General features: G+C 39.8%; 1 protein-coding gene across 3 annotated transcripts in view; it reads left to right on the top strand.

Moving 5' to 3' along the window:
• The window catches only part of LOC124411081 (atrial natriuretic peptide-converting enzyme-like), an 81,584-nt gene extending 64,637 nt beyond the window's left edge, over positions 1 to 16,947 (top strand). For 2 of the 3 annotated variants that reach the window (XM_046889950.1, XM_046889951.1), the window contains exons 4-17: positions 2,205 to 2,949; positions 3,667 to 3,794; positions 6,992 to 7,124; positions 7,812 to 7,966; positions 8,650 to 8,848; positions 8,925 to 9,077; positions 12,214 to 12,468; positions 13,157 to 13,301; positions 13,405 to 13,586; positions 13,888 to 14,077; positions 14,847 to 15,021; positions 15,265 to 15,388; positions 15,514 to 15,662; positions 16,632 to 16,947. In XM_046889950.1, the coding sequence (XP_046745906.1) occupies positions 2,205 to 2,949; positions 3,667 to 3,794; positions 6,992 to 7,124; positions 7,812 to 7,966; positions 8,650 to 8,848; positions 8,925 to 9,077; positions 12,214 to 12,468; positions 13,157 to 13,301; positions 13,405 to 13,586; positions 13,888 to 14,077; positions 14,847 to 15,021; positions 15,265 to 15,388; positions 15,514 to 15,662; positions 16,632 to 16,820 (2,922 nt within the window). In that variant the 3' untranslated portion in view covers positions 16,821 to 16,947. The remainder of the gene's footprint in view (positions 1 to 2,204; positions 2,950 to 3,666; positions 3,795 to 6,991; positions 7,125 to 7,811; positions 7,967 to 8,649; positions 8,849 to 8,924; positions 9,078 to 12,213; positions 12,469 to 13,156; positions 13,302 to 13,404; positions 13,587 to 13,887; positions 14,078 to 14,846; positions 15,022 to 15,264; positions 15,389 to 15,513; positions 15,663 to 16,631) is intronic. The other variant, XM_046889952.1, reaches the window with a different exon arrangement.
• The last annotated feature ends 359 nt before the right edge of the window (positions 16,948 to 17,306 follow it).

Genomic DNA, 17,306 nt, shown 5'->3' on the forward strand with positions numbered 1-17,306 from the left:
CCGTTTCAGGCTTTTTGTCCGACCCACCAGCAGCCCGGGTGTCAGCCAACGAGAAACACTCAGCCACAACAATCAGACACTAAGAATTCCACTTTACACCGGCACTACAACCACTTTAACACAAGGTCACTTAATTTATACTCACATTTATACTCACAACAAATTTCAGCCAGTTTCTGTCATTCTTCCTGAACCGAAAAACCCGCTTAGGAAGAAAGCTGCATTATTTATCTTTGTGTGAAACTTTTTTAACACTTGGGAAGTAAATAATTGCAAATCTCTTCAAGTGCAGCTAATAAATTTTTTTTTACGGTATGGGCATTGAAAAATCCACTTTTTGTGGCAGTTTTCGTTCCGTAAAGTGACGCTTTATACGGCAGCGAACAAAGTTACGGAATAAAGTCTTTATTCTGCAGTTTTGATGCGCAGTTCGAAGTGCGCATCCCAAACTGCCGAATAAGGTAGCTTCGTCGAACAGATCGCGACATAACCTCACTCTTCGTTTTGCTTTTCAACGCCCATATCGTAAAAAATATTGTACGTGGCATGCCCGTAAACCGTTTTTTGGCTCGGATAATTTCAGTACTCGCTTCCGGCTCGCCTTCAGCTCGTCCTGAAATCTTTATCCTTGCCAAAAAAAACAGGCGGTTTACGGGTATGCCACATAAATAGCTATTGAAACAAATTATCACTCGATTGACAGGCACCAGCATGTATAGTGTTTCGAAAAATCTAAAAGAGTCGAAGTGGGAGAAAGAAAGAATAGTTGAAAAATTCGTACATTGATCTGCTATCAACTGGAGATGATAGGTAGATGAACCCCTAACGCCTTTGAATTAAGCCATTTGTGAAATGCCTGTGATCTGAAAATTTGAGAATCGAGGAGGAAATTTCTTGCCTGATTGTGTTTATTGAGTTGACAAAGAATGAAGATCGTTCCAGTCATTCGAGGATTAAGTCTGGTGAAATTACAAATTCCTGCAAGTTTTGTCTCCATACAAGCATCGCTTGAGGTAACCCGCGATGACAAAACTTTGCAGCTAAATTCTTTCTCAACTTTCCTTGAGCAATATTCGACAACGATACCTCACAAAGGCAAATAAGCTAAGAATTATCGGGTCCTTGAAGGACGGTGAAATTTCACTGATTATTTCGTCCACTGGATTAAAAATCGGATAATCAAATACTTTCGTAAAGTACGTAGGATCACAAACACGACGAGGATCAATAGATCCTCAATTATTTAGATATCAAGAAGACAAGTAATTGAAATTCTGATTTTGACTATACCAAAATAATTTCATTGAATAAGCCTAAATCTGTTTCGATCCATTTTAGTCATTATGTTGTTGAACATTGGGTTAAACAACGTGAAAAATTTGTCATCTTTTTCGAAAAGTCCTTATCGTCACAATTTTTTATCAAAATGTTTCAAACAATCACAGAGTCATTCGGGTTGCATAAAAAACAAAAGCTGTTACCGGATTTGCTGTCTCACGATCAACTGTCATGTTATGTCACTCAGTTGCAAAAAACAAAGTTAAAATAAAATGAAGTTCTAAGATATCAAAATTATCTCTGTAATCAAACTTTTCTGCGTTGTCAACTTTTTTTCATTTAAAATTTATGCGGATATTGCAAGCTGCAAATCACTGGCATAATTTAATAGTTCTTTACTATTTGATAGGATATTTGGATAGCAATTCCTTTGGTTTTCTATGTTACTAGGATCGTAATTATAGCTATGGAGGAAGTTTGATTTTTTATATAAGAAAAGTCGAGTTACAATAAGAAGTTTGTTGTTTGGAAAACATGAATAAAAATTTGACTTTCGTACGTAGATTTTGTTAAAATTTAGACGCACAATTTTTTCATTTTTAAAATTAGAAAAGTCGGAAATTTTTGGTCAGCACACGCAAGGTTCCGTCATGAAAATCATGAAGAGAATTCAGCCTTGATAGGAATAAGATCGTTTCTCACTTTTTTTAATTTCACATTTTGAAGGGTCGCCTTCAAGTTCAGCTGTGAACTGTTTCCAAATTCTCGAAATATCGAGAATCGCTAGAGTTACTCTCAATCCTATTATCCGACTCCCGAAAGATAACGTCACAATAACACTGAAGCACCTGTAAATTTGATATTTTGAAAACATGATAAAATTTAAAAAAAAATAAACCCTGTTCGACGGTTTGTTTACCGCGCAGGTAGCGCCACCGCCGATCCCACTCCGAGCTCCGGCGATTCCAAAGCGATGCAAAAACGAGCGTCCAATACCGTTGCAAGTCCAGCTCCCGGCAGTCCCGCGTCGTTCAAATCCTGACCGTAAACCGGCTGCGCAATTCGAGCAGCCAAAAGCGGATCCAGTGGCGCCAAAACCCGAACCAAGACCGACGACAGCGAAGAGCAGTGGCGCCGTGAGTCCGTGGCAGCAGCGTCAGGAGGAACGGAAACCGACGGAGCTTGACAAGGCGTCACGTGACCTTGACAAGCGGCTGCAGGAGCGAAGCGGTGAGCTTGGAAGGCCCGCTGGCATCGAGCGCTCAAAGTTCGAGGAGCTTCAGCGAGCGGCGCGTGATCTAGAGCGCAGGCTGCCGCTTACGGTTCTGGCCGAGCCACCGGAGGTGCCGGAGCGCGCCAAATTTGAAGACCAGCTAAAGTCCCGTTACGATTTGGACATGGAGAAGGCGAGGAACATGCTGCAGAACAGCTTCGGCAAGCGGGAAAAGACCACTGGCGAGAAACTGGAGAAGCTTCCGAAGGCCACGCAGACCAACATGCCTCCACCGCTCAGCGCCATCGTTCAGAGTCCCGTTCCGAAGCCCATAAGCGTTCGCCAGGACAGCAACGTGTCCTCGGACAGCTTCAGTCAGACCAGCTCGCCTAGCTACACCAGCAAGACCATGGAGGCACCGCTTTTGCCCCATAAACACGCCAACGGGAAAGTTCCAGGTGTGTTGGAAAGGGTTCTGGAGTTGAGGAGGTGTCCGTTTTTCGGATGTTTACTCGCTTTGCGTTTTATGCAGTTTTTTTTTTCTCTTCGTCTCTTCGTCTCTTCGCTGTTTTTAACTCGTGAAATCTCATTCAAGACATAAAATTTGAAAATAGACGAGATTTTTAACGGTTCAAAGAGTTTTGAAGTGATTTGACGGGACTTCATAGGGTCAAAACAAGATTTCACGTGATTAAGAAATATTTGAAAAGATTCCTTGTTGTTTAGTAATGATTCATGGGGGTTGACAACACATTTAAATGATTTCGAATGTTTCAAAAAGTTATGAGGAGTTTGGAAGAGAATTCACGGGGTTACAAAGTTATTAGGTGGTTTTAAATGTACTGATGGTGTTCGAATGAGTTATTACGGATATTCGAAAGGTTTTAAAAAATTTCATAATGTTCGTTAGAGAATTTATCGAGTTTGAGCGAGATTTTCCATGATTTTGAAACGTTACAAAAGCATAAAAGTGTTTTGAGAAGAAATCATGGTGTATAAATAAGATTTTATGTGACTTCAAAACGTTCTCGAGGGTTCGTAATAATTTTTTGAAAATTCATGGATTTGTATTCAATAATTAATAACTTTTTTGTTCAAACATATTGAAAACAATTCGTTTTTCTCTTACATACTTTTTTCCGCTCTATAAGTCACTTGCTGTTAACTGTTTTTAGGAAGAGCACTTGTACCAGAGCCAGAGAATCCGCCAGGAAGTCCGATCACAAAGTCGATAAGCACACCGGCCAGTCTGCAAACAATCGTGCGATTTCACAACGGAAGTAACATGTCGCTTCATCACAGAGTGAGTAAATTCCAATAATAAAATCTGCTCCTCTCACAGACAGAATTAGAAACATTCTCCTGTCATCTTGTTCCCTGGTATTTTCTAATCCAGCGACAATTATCGTGGACTGTTTTTCACGGTAGGTTCGACTATAGTATCGATTTTCAACCGCTGTACCTACTTGTCAGTCGGTGGCAACTTCAGTTTTGCATTCGGAAAGCCTCGTATATTGTTTCCATAAGAGAGATTAATCGTTGTGAACGTTGGGTGAATTGTGCAAGCCAATTATGGAGGCACGCAGAATAACAAAGTATATGAAACTCCATGATATTATTTATGTACATACTATAAAAAAAAGCTGTACGATTAACCTTTTTAACCGACCGAAACTGTTGACTTTGTTAATTTGGAGATGCTTTAATTGGTTTCCTGATTCGTTTTGACCGGTTAGGCCATTTAATCGTGTAGCCTTAGTCAGATATCGCATAGAATCGTTAAAATTCGTTTGAAATCACTCAGAAATCGCTGCAAATCAGTGAAGAACCGCTTAAAATTTTTTCAAACTCGGTGAAACTAGTTTTAAATCGTTTGTAATCAGTCTCAAATTGCTTTGGAATCATTATGAAATCATTTAGAATCTTTAAAAGTAGTTTGAAAACACTTTAAAACCGTTTGAAACTTCGTTTGATTAGTTTGAAACCATGTTGTCGTTCCAAAATTGCTAAAAAAATACTAAGATATCGCTTAAAACTCTGTGTGATTAGTTTAAAACCATTTGTAATAATTCCGAAATCGCTGAAAACCGTTTGCAAAACGCTTGAAACTCTTTAGAATTAGTTTGAAACCGTTTTTTCGAACCGGCTGAAGATCGTTGAAACCTTGCTGGAATTAGTTAAAAGTAGCTTATGATCATTACTAAACCATATCGTAGAATTCTTGGTATTGCGTCGCTTATGGAAAAGCACCGCAGACTGGTGCAGGTAACTAAGCTGGCACCCGACGGTATGCTGCAAATATTCTAGGAAGAGAAATCAATTCCAAGAGACATGTGTTTTTGAAACCTTACCTTGTAAAGGGGAAGCATGAAAAGAGGAGTCGAGAGATGAACAGATGAATAAACGTTATATACGGTTTGTGGAAACGTGAATAACTCGCCTGCGGAGCTGAAAGAGAAAAAGAAAAGAAGAAGAACGTTTTCTGGATAAATGTGTTTCAATATCAACCAAGCTTCTGTCGCTTGATGGTCGAATGAAAAAATTTTTTGTCATAGCTACTGCAGAACTTACATTCAGCTTAAAGATTCTCTTCTCCTGAAAAGATTTAGTCGACCTAACAATATCTGAATTAAATCGTCGTATCTGCTTCTACTTCTTCTTTTGTGTTGATTCACTTGAAACTTGGGGATGGGGTTGGAAGTCATGAATTATGTGAGTGACTCTCTTTTTCAATAACGATCGTTGGCGCATTAATCTATTTTAAGATTCCCTGAGAAGTAAACAATTTAGCCAAACGTATTGATAGTGTTACATTGGGTTTAAGTAGTGTGGTATTGACCTAAAGTAGCGTTGAACTAACATCGAATGTGTCAGATTGACATCTGATAGTGTTGCAAGGGTATCACGTAGGTGTTCCATGCTACTTGTGTACGATGTAGTAAAAATCTACAGGCACTTGGAATTCCTTAACATTAAATTCGTGGTTAATTTGAACATTTAAACCTTTTGCTGTTCAGAGTTCTTCGATATTTTTCAGCTTAAATTTTCCAGCTCATTCATTATCCTGGCTTCATTACATTTCGATATGTGAAAGAGAGAGAGAGAAATTGAGGGAGTTTTAAACCTTTTCGAATTTCATCTCTGTATTGCATTGGCGGTTTTTCCAGCGTGATACTTTCCCTTCGTTAAATCCTACCGAGTGTGATGAATGCAAATCAGAGTTATATGTGTGAAAATAAAAATAAAAAATTTTTCCGGCTTGCCGAGTCAATACAAGAGTAATGGAAATATTTATGAACGCGTTCGCGTCTACGCGTGTGTGTGTGTGATCCTATGTAAATGAAAAAACGCGATAGAAACGTGTAAAAACGGACCAATAAATTCTTATTCACAAAGTGCAATGAAAGCGAAAGCAAGAGGAATGAAAAGTTCTTTGGTCGATTGAATGAAACTCTTTATAGGATCTTTTGATTCACTCGGCTGACGCACTTTTCATCAGCGTAAAAAATTCAAGGCTTGCTTTGCATCCGGGCAAAACACATAAGTTGAAAGGCTAGCACATAACTTTCTTGTTTAACGTTGGGGTGAGCAGAGAGTGGAATTGCCTCTTACTACTCGCGGCTCAAGTGACTCTCAATTCCATCTCGCTTTAAGTAAATTTCAGCTTTTAATCGCCGACGGGTTCTGCACGACCCTCCAATTAACTTCCGATAAAAACACTCTCGTCACTTCATCGCTGCAGAGTTTTACATCTGCTAATTCAGCACCAATTAACCGGGGTGATTTTCCTATCACCGATTAACCGCTTCACACAACCCCTGAAAAATTTTACAAAGAATCAGCGTTTTGTTTTAAATGTTTTTTTCCAACAATCGACCGTAATCGAAAGCAAAGTTCAGAAATCATGGTCCAGTTTGTAAATTTTTCCTCGTCGAGTTCTGCGAAAAATTACTGTCCCCGATTATCCTCGATGACGAACGTTCGAGGTGTAAAAATGCAGCATGGTGGTTCAAATGGGTGTTGAATAGCTATTTATGTGGCATACCCGTAAACCGCCTGTTTTTTCTGCAAGGATAAAGTTTTCAGGACGAGCTGAAAGCGAGCCGGAAGCGAGTACTGAAATTATTCGAGCCAAAAAACGGTTTACGGGCATGCCACATACAATATTTTTCACGGTATGGGCATTGAAAAGCAAAACGAAGAGTGAGGTTATGTTGCGATCTGTTCGACGAAGCTACTTTATTCGGCAGTTTGGGATGCGCACTTCGAACTGCGCATCAAAACTGCGGAATAAAGACTTTATTCCGCAACTTTGTTCGCTGCCGTATAAAGCGTCACTTTACGGAACGAAAACGCCACAAAAAGTGGACTTTTCAATGCCCATACCGTAAAAACATCTCTAAAGCGTCTTCATACTCTTTCCATCAAGCTAGAATCTTTGCCTTCCCATGAACTGCGTTTTGAGAAATTTTTTTCCTAACTTATATTGCCTTTATTCAGATCATCAGAGACATTAGAAGACCGAGCAGTCATTACGTGACGACAGGAAGACTGCGTTTTAGATTCGCTCAAGTGCTGGTCAACGCAGTGGCTCTTTTCGCGATAGCAGGTGGCTTGGCAGCATACTTCAAATGTGAGTAAAACTGATCGATTCCATAACTGAATTTTCCTGAAAGCCTGCAATCAAGCTTAAGAGAATTGCAGAATCGATGACTTTAAACCAACTACGTGGAAGTTAATATATTCTCCAAGCCATAATAATTCGCCCTTTGAATGTTACGGTGTGCAATTTTGCCCGTTCAGTAGCGTTAATAACTTGTCACAAAGCCAGATTCCGGCTACAATATCGATCCAATTAACGACCACTTCCACTTGCAAAACTTTCCACACTGCACCGGTCTCTCAACGATATACATATGTAACGTGTGGTACTAATATTCGGAAAATTGAATTTCAATTTAATTCGTTTAATTGCATAGAACTCATTTTGTCGAGGGACCATACAGAGCTGCATTGCGCTGTATCAATTTCACTGACTTATTTCACGGATTAAACTACATTTCACGACCAGTGCACATGTGCCGGACATCGAGGCACTTGAGGCTTCAAGTCATTTAAAATCAGTAGTACATACATATCTACACATTCTTACATAAAAACAAAGTGAATCAGATGTTGTTCTTCAGTCAGTTAATTGTTAGAACAGTCCAATAGTCATCACTGGTTAACTACTGGCTCGTTCAAAAAACTACCCTAATACCATCGAAGGATCCAAGTGGTGAGCCGAATAATCGAGTGGCGTTTGTTTTTCCTCTTGCAGCTTATCCAGCGTACACTGTGAGGTTCGAAAACAATACTGTACATTCGACGGAAATGGTGACAGCTCCAGGACCTCCGAAAGTCGAACCACCACCGAAAAATCCAGCACCTGGAATATGCCTGCCAGTGATCGTCAGCTTCTGTCAGTACCACAAGGTGAGGGCAGTGAAGTGAACCACGTTCCATTCGCGAAAATATATTTGGTGCACTGAAACTCTGGCGTTCGCCTAGTTTAGATGAAAACAGACACCATTGACCCGCATGCACACGTCTATCCGTTTGAGTGTGGATCGCGAGCACTTGACTGGATCCGGCAGTTCAAGTTTGAGTTTCATTCTCTGCAGCTCGTGAACTCTTCCGCTCGAACTGAGGGCTTCATCCAAGTCCAAATAGTCGAGCAATTTGGTAAATCGTACGGAGCGTATTGCTCAAGGTCTATATACCTGGTCCATTTCATTCAGGGTCAATATTCATTACTCATATATCATTCATCCTACGAAATGCGTCATTCCGAGTAGAAGCGTGAAACTAAGGAACTCATGTTTGTCGAGGAGCAGGAAAAATTGGATGCATCATTTGTGGCACTGCCACTGCATCGATTTTAGCCAGTTTTACGAACTTCTGTAGTCACTGGTGTAACCTTTGATCTCATCAGTTTACTCAATTCAATACTGTCATCCAACTATGAGGTGGTGTATCAAAGCTTCATTGTATGATCGGTAACCATAATGTTCGGTAACATGCAATAAATGTGGTCACAACTGATCCTGAGTTGACCTAAGCTGGTACATCTATCGGATACGTAGGCATCGCTCATCCTTGACACGTGGCTGTTACAGATCCCGTACAATTTCACCGTATTTCCGAACTACATGGGCAACTTTGGACAGAGAGACGCTCAGCACGAGCTTGAACTTTACGACGCAGTTGTCGATGTGCGGTGCTACGAATTGGCAGCCCTGTTTCTCTGCAGCGTGTTTGTGCCAAAGTGTGGTCCACGAGGCCAGGTGGTCAGGCCATGTCGCAGTCTCTGCTACCGTAAGAACCTTCGACTGATTGATGTTTCCTTCGATTGCATGCTCGGCCGATGTTGTAAATTTGTTCTTTTTTGAAGAGACCAAACGTCGCTGCGGGTTCTTTCTCGAAGTGTTCGGTCTCACCCTGCCCGAGTATCTTGAGTGCGACCTTTTTCCCGAGAATGCTGACCCCGAGGCTTGCGTTGGACACCGCGAAGTCATCGAAGCGGCAAAAAGGGCGGAGAAACCCGGTGAGTAATACCTTTGAAGTGGAATGATGATTGTGCTCCTCTGTGAAAAAGATTTAATGGGGTGTGTACGAGTAGATCGTTGAAAAATCACGTGAATTTATATCCCGACAACCAATCGCTGCATTCGATTGAGGCTGACATGATTCAAAAGTATGTAGGGAAGAGTGGGGTCCCCTGTGACACGTTTTTCTTATCTAGAATTTACCATTTTTCTCGGCAATATGTGTTGTGCTACTCACGATATCTCAAAATCGGCTCGAAGTGATTAATTTCGGATTGAGAGACAATATTTGTGGATTCGTCACGCGCTTTGCAACGATCCAAATTTGCTTTCGTTTTTTTTTTTTTTTTCATCAACCTTTGGACATCGTGGCTAAACGAATTCACTATTGAAGAAAACTGAATTAGTTGGATCATTTTTTTGAGACATCGTTATTTTTTTCAAATATCTCCTTCTTCCAATTCGGTTATTTGTTTTTTTCTAAGCAAAATGCATTTTGCATGGGGTATGTGGTGCGGCAACGCCAAAAACGAACGGGGAAAACAAAAGACGGGTTTAACGACCGTTATAAATATCTCACCAAAATCTATTGTCCACGATAACAATGATCCAAACACTGCGGAATACCTCTTGAACGTTATCCCACCGCTGCCACCAATTTTCCGTGCTCCACTTTCAAATGGCATTCGTTTTCTTCCCACGAGAATTGGCGTGATCACGAAGTTCGGATTTGAGTGATTTAGAACAGCAATTACTCAAATCAAACTTGCTTCCACAATTGTTTGGACGGTTGTCATTAAAAAAAAATGGTGCATCGTGTAAAAAATTTTCATCATACGATTGCGGTATGACACACATTTTTACCACATTTTTGGGGCAGAATTAATTCTGACGATTTGTCCCTATGACCGCACAACTTGTCATATCCAAGTAAATTCGATTATTCATATTTCGTTTTTTATTACCGCTTGAGTTACCTCATGATGATATATAATGCTGCAATATGGTTGTTACCGATGAAACGGGCTTCCAAGTATATGGTCTCCAGTCAAGTATAAAGAGCAATAAGAAAGGAAAGAAAAAAGCAGAAATATGGCAGTTTTAGACAATAAGACTTGGAGTCCGAAGATAATTTCAATGGAAATGAGAAAAAAATAGCAATGTTTAGCGGATCAGTTTAGTGAAATAGGTCGTGTAACGATCGAAGGCTGCTGCGGATACCTAAACAGGTAAATGAATCGCAGTACCAAAAAATTTTTAAATTGCTATGGGTCTAAATCGGGGAAAAGAGTTTATTGTGAAAAATCTCGGAAAACTGAAAAAATATAATTCCATGTTGTTTCTGCAACGGTATTGAACCAAACTTAGTGTTCAAATCGAAACAATATTCTGAGCGATTTACCATTGGTCCAGGATAATTGATCCGCAATTTGTAATTCCGACTCCGGAATTCAGTCCGCGAATAAGATTTCTAGATGATTAAACAACTATCGATCCGAAATTATCACCGAAGCGTGATCCCCTAGGAAAATTACGAGAACCCCTTTCAACGTTTTCGGACAAACTTTCTACCCCGGAATATTTTCTTTATCGTTTCGGACTGTTTCACAGCGATCACGTGACTCATCGCATTCTCGAGGGTTAAATCCTCACCCTGAATCAATTTTCAGTCTTACGTTGCGGTTTATATTTCCCAAGAAAAAACGTTCGGAATATTCCGGTTCATCAAAACTTGGAATCGCTTCTCGTTTTTGGGAACAGAAAACGAGGTTTGACTTTCGTCTTGCGTCGATCCTCGCCGATCTGTCTCTTGATTACTGTTCGAGACAATCGCGGAGGATCGAGATTCTTTCTCAATTTATCAGGTGTGCGAAGTGCTTGGAGGATGTTTCGTACAAATTACCGGCATGACAAAAGCAGCCGAAAAGTTAAGAAGAATTGCAAATGGCCCATTCGGCTACCTTTTCTGCTTTTTCTTGCTCTTTCCACGGACCATTCGCTGATCAATAAATTGCGACACAGCCGTTGCGTCATCTTTTTCTTCAACTTCTTCACCCTCTTTGCAAGATCCGTCTGTACTTTATTGGGTAGGGGGTGAAAGTAATGTCAAAGTAATAGAAAATAGAAATGTCCGAATACCTAACCTTCAAAATTTCGGAAATCTATTTGATGAAATTATAAAACATAGATATAGCCAAAGTGTAAAAGGGTGAAGTTTATAAATACCAAACAGCCAGAAGTCGAACGATTTCATGTTTTAACGCCCAATTCAAAATGGATTTTGAAATGTCGATATAGTTGTCACCCTTCTACTTCCTGACCTTCCCTTACTCTGACCTCGACCCGTGCCATGTGTTGCTGAAAAAATATTCACGTCGCTGCTTTTTCGATAATTTTTAAACCTTCTACCCTCACTCTCCAGTAATTTGATGTAATATCATATATTCCGCTATACAAGATGTTCACTGTCACGAGGGTATGAGATAAAAAAAAAAAACACGAAGCACACGTCGCGTCCTATCGCAAATTCTTTTCATTTGCCACACACTGTCACCGTCGTACAAAAGTTCACCGAAACCCCCGACCTACCGCTAATGGAAATCTAATTGTAAAATCCATATATTGAACGATAACGCTGTCAAGCTAACCGGTGGATGCGGCTGTTATCTAACTTCAAAATTCTCACTTTTCTACCGGCGATTGTTCCGCTCCCTCGCTGAAAGCCACACTTTTTGTGTTCAAAGACGAGAGTTCTTCTTCCTCATCTCAGTTTTTATCCCACTAATTTATAATTGATCCCTTCGGAATTCTAATATATTCGAAATATTTTTTCTCCCCTGTTTGTGGGGTAAGTTTTAATGTTTTTAGTATAATAATTATGAACCACTACTATCAGATCCTGAATAATACGCACTCTGTGCAGGTAAATAACTAGGTTACAAAAACAGTAATGTCAAATCAATAAAATTTTCCTTCGTGTGAATTTGAATTTGAATTTGAATATCGATTACTGGACGTATCAGAATTGTTTTTTCAAAGTTTAAAGTGATTAAATTATTATATCTTTTTTGATTTTTCGTTTTACTTGGCGCATTTGAAGATGAATTGATTGAAATCTTTCTTTCGTACTTCCAGTCTGTACCAGTGGCTTTCAATGCGACGGTACCCGCTGTATTCCGGTTGATTGGCGTTGCGACGGCCACGTCGATTGCGCTGACCAATCGGACGAAATCGGGTGTGGCGAATGCGGAGCCACGGCACCCTCGAACAGCGACGAAAAATCCCTCACTGACCCCGTTCTTCACTGTGGAGAGAGACGATGCATGTCCAGTTTGCACGTCTGCGACGGAACCATGAACTGTCCTTGGGGGCAGGACGAAAGGAATTGCTGTAAGTGAAGCTTTAGTAACTCTGAAATTTGCCGATTGTTGCAATCGCTGAGAAATCGCTTCGATTCGTTCGTAATGGTTTAGAAATCGGTTCAAACCACTTCGACATCATTTGAGACTAAGAGGTTATTTTGAAATTGTTTACTATTATCTTGGAACCACTCCAAAAGCACTTAGAAGTGTGAAAACACTTTTAAGAACATTTAAAATTATTTAGGAATTCTTCAAACCTGTTCGATATTATTTTTAAACTATTTGTAACTATTTGAAACCCGTTTGTAACCACTTGTAAGGCTTTGAAACTGCTTGTAACTACTTTGAAACAGCTTAGTTCCTTGTTGTTTTCAAAGAAGTTACTAAACAAAGTTCAAACGTGTCGAAATCAGGAATCATCGGATAAAGTTATTGAACAAAATGTTTGCTACTAGGTACCAATTTGTCAAAAAATCTTTAGAGAAAAGGCCCAACGAGTTTGCATATGAAGTATGCCCCTCAACCGAATTGGAATTGCTTTACGTCAGACTTTTCCTTTTCGGAAGAAATCAAGTCCGGCCAAAGGACAAGCTTGGTTTCTTTCGAAAAGCAAAAGTTTGAAATTGAAATCCAATTTTGGAAAATTTTAAGCAGAAATAAAAAATCCAAGAAATCAAAAAACATTGAGAAATCACGTATTGAACTTGTGTTTTCAGTAAGACTGAGCGAGCGAAACGGTGACATTGGTAAAGGACGGTTGGAGATCTACCACGCTGAAAACGGGAACTTTTCACCAGTCTGTGTGATGAATTGGGACGCAGAAACCTCACCTCATCAGATATGCTCATATCTTGGATATAAGTGAGTTTTTATCACACTGTAGCACACACTCAATTGTGGAATGATCTGAAAGACTTCTTGACGATGTATTAATCGTGCGAAAAATCTCAATCTGATCCAACAGAGTCGCAAACTCGTCGGTACTGTCCAGAAATGGCACCAACGTCTCGATGCCACCGCAGAAAATCGAGACCTCGGTTCAGTGGCGGCTTGCTCAAAAAACCAACACCAACATCCTCGAAGAACTCCGGCGCTGCACCAAATACGAAAATTATCCTACCGTTGAGCTGGCCTGTTCGGAATACGGTAAGAGTAGTTAGGAAGCGAATAAATGTTGATTCAAATACTTCAGCGAAGTCAAAAGCAGTCCTCAAAAATTCGAGATTATTTTTCAGTCTCAAATTTCAATTCACTTGTTGATGAAAAAAAATGTTGCAAACGTACTGGAGGACTACACAATATCGTTTTACCATATTCAAAAAAAAAAAAAAAAAAAATTAGTTCGAAACTCTTGCAATATACTCAAATATCCCTTGACGGGGTTTTTAATTTTTTGAGCACTGTTCGACAATCCCCATATTCTCTAAATTCGAAATCACCATCACAGGATGCGGAAAGCGGAAGCATTCCTATGGTAATTCGAGGCCTCGGGCGAGAATCGTCGGTGGAGTTGAAGCAGCTCCTGGTGATTGGCCATTCCTTGCGGCGCTTCTCGGTGGACCTGAACAGGTTTTTTACTGCGCTGGAGTCCTAATTGCCGATCAGTGGGTCCTGACCGCGTCACATTGCGTTGGAAAGTGAGTCTTCAATCATCTCAGTTGAAATCATGATAAATGTGTCGCCAACAACCCGCCAATTAGGGAGAAAAAATGGCTGTTTATGTGGCATGCCCGTAAACCACCTGTTTTTTTTGCCAAGGATACAGATTTCAGGACGAGCTGAAGGCGAGCCGGAAGCGAGTACTGAAATTATCCGAGCCAAAAAACGGTTTACGGGCATGCCACATACAATATTTTTCACGGTATGGGCATTGAAAAGCAAAACGAAGAGTGAGGTTATGTCGCGATCTGTTCGACGAAGCTACTTTATTCGTCAGTTTGGGATGCACACTTCGAACTGAGCATCAAAACTGCGGAATAAAGACTTTATTCCGCAACTTTGTTCGCTGCCGTATAAAGCGTCACTTTACGGAACGAAAACTGCCACAAAAAGTGGACTTTTCAATGCCCATGCCGTAAAAAATAAATTTTGTGCAAAGTGAATTCAATTAGTCACCGAAAAGTTCAGGCAATCTCAAGATTGACAGTTATTTTGCTCAAAAGTATGAAGAATTTTTCAGGTTCTTAGACAAATAGATATCGTCACCTCAAAACATAAAAATTCGAATCCCACTGTTGACACCAATTTTTTCTCTTACATTGCACCGAAAAAACTTCATATTCAAGTTCATTATCCAAACTCCTTCAACTTTTTGGACCACATTTACAATTCATATCAACTTTATTGCCTCATTTTTCACACATGCATCATCACACTTATCATTTCTTCGACCTATCCGGTGTGAAGGAAGAAATCTGGCAGTTTCAGCCACTCCGAGGTATCCGGATGGACAATTCAGCTCGGTATAACTAGACGCCATGCTCATACCTACCTTGGTCAGAAAGTCAAGGTAAAGCGAGTCGTTCCTCACCCAAATTATAACCTGGGAATCGCTCACGACAACGACGTCGCTCTTTTCCAGGTAATTCCAACGCTTATGGTTTAGTATTTATGGATATGACTGCATCATCCATTTACCACTAACAAATCCAATTCAATTTAAATTTTCATCAGCATTAGGACGTTAATTTGAAAACTCATTTTCAAAATTGTTTGGTCGACTCGGTTCCTTAATCACTGTCTTGAGAAACCGTGTTCAAAGACTGTTGCTTTTTTTCTAGTATATCAAATCATGTGATGGATAAAGTTTGCACCATTTTTTCAGCTTGAGAGTCGCGTGCAGTTTCACGACCATCTAAGACCTGTTTGCTTGCCAACTGCGGACACGGAGCTGACGCCAGGAACACTTTGCACAGTAATCGGTTGGGGAAAGAAAGAAGACACGGATGGTGAGCCATAAGATTAGATTAGACCGTTTTTAACAATTTTGCAAAATTTTTGCCGCATCATTCGTCACTTCAGATCAAGTCCGAAGAAAAACTAGGACGTTACACATCGTATCTCTCTGTTACAGTTTCAGAATACGAGCCGGCCGTCAACGAAGTAAACGTCCCAGTATTGAACAGAGAGCTCTGCAACCTTTGGCTGGAACATAAAGAGCTTAACGTAACCGAAGGCATGATTTGCGCCGGTTATCCAGAGGGAGGAAAAGACGCCTGTCAGGTGAATAATTTTCAATAACCTCAAATTGTTAAACATTGATGCGCGAGGGAAAAAATGAATTTCTAAAGTTGACAAGAATCCTGACTTCAACTTCTCACCTTTCTCTCCAGAGAAAACAATAAAACTTACAATTAGCAAATTAATTGTGAGTGATTGACTGCGCATGCGCAAAATAATTGAAGACCATTGGTCTGTGAGATCGTATCGCGGTGATATTTTCGTCAGCCAGGCAGGGGAGCCAACCTACGTGAAACTAGTCACAGAATATGAAACTCCTCAAGTCGAGTGGCAAAATGAAATCACGTTGTTATGATGACTCGTAGCAATCATTAGGCCTCAGTCAGTCAACAATGACAGTTTCCTTTTCAATTTTTTCGGAAATGTTTGAACAACGATTTGAAATCCGCTTAACCCAAAAAAAATCCGCACCATCTACATAACCTTTATAAGACGTATCTGGCAGTTAAAGCTTCACGTGTCCAACCAGCATGAAGTGACTAATAAGTTCGCGCATGCGCAGTCAGCTGTTATATCTGTCATGTTTGACTACATTATTTCAGTTCAAGATAAACACGGGTTTCGATTTAAGAAATTTTCTACCACTTCATAAAAGATAAATTGGAAAAAATTCCTTAAAATGGAATGGGGAATTGAAATATCAGCTGGGTGTTCTACTGCATACATTCAGATTTAATTGGAGAAAATTTTTAACGAATTATATGAATCGTTACGTAAACTAAGATTATTGAAAAAATTCAACGAACGAGTAGAAAAATTGCTAAACGGCTAGTAAAAATTTTAAAATATCAAATGTCTTGTGAAGAGTGTGAAGAAATTGGATGAAAATCGTAAAAACGAAAAACTAATATTCACGAAAATTATAAAAATTGTGATATAGCTTGTGCTGACTCCGCAAAATGAAAATGTAAAACTTGACGAAAATTTTGATGAGTCTTATTGAATTCGCAGGGTGATTCAGGGGGGCCACTTTTGTGTCGAGACAAAAGGGACCCGGAGAGATGGTTCGTTGGCGGAATAGTGAGTTGGGGTATAAAATGTGCTCATCCAAAGCTACCGGGTGTTTACGCATACGTGCCAAGGTACGTGACGTGGATCCACAAGCAGATCGCGAAATACTCCGACAAAGACAAGGGGTAACGAGAGTTTTGCCAAGACACGGGATATAATGGAAAAATTGCATGTGCACGATATATGCAGGCATACTACGTCTACGCGACGACACGATTACGCTAAACAAAAACGAGATTAGAAATAGAGAAGAGAAATTGATAAACCGAGGAAATGAATTATGTGCATGAATTTGAACAAGAGACGAGGAAAAAATTGAAAACTAATGGAATTCGATCGGATTGAAAACATACATATATATATATATATATATAATAGCTTTTCTACTGTGCTGAATAGAATATGAAGAAAAAGAATACAATAATATAGAATTAGAAGAATTAAAACACAGAAAAAATTTATTGAAAAGTGACAAAAAAAAAAAAAAAACGGAAGTAAAAAAATACATTCCTTGGTTTTTAGATCTGATTAACAGCGGCGAAAATGTTGACTATAGCTGCAGTATTTTTGAAGCCCGGAGAATCTGATGGGTAATGATAAAACAGGTTACTTGAT

The sequence above is a fragment of the Diprion similis genome, chromosome 10 (genome assembly GCF_021155765.1).
Source record: "Diprion similis isolate iyDipSimi1 chromosome 10, iyDipSimi1.1, whole genome shotgun sequence".
Lineage (NCBI taxonomy): Eukaryota > Metazoa > Arthropoda > Insecta > Hymenoptera > Diprionidae > Diprion > Diprion similis.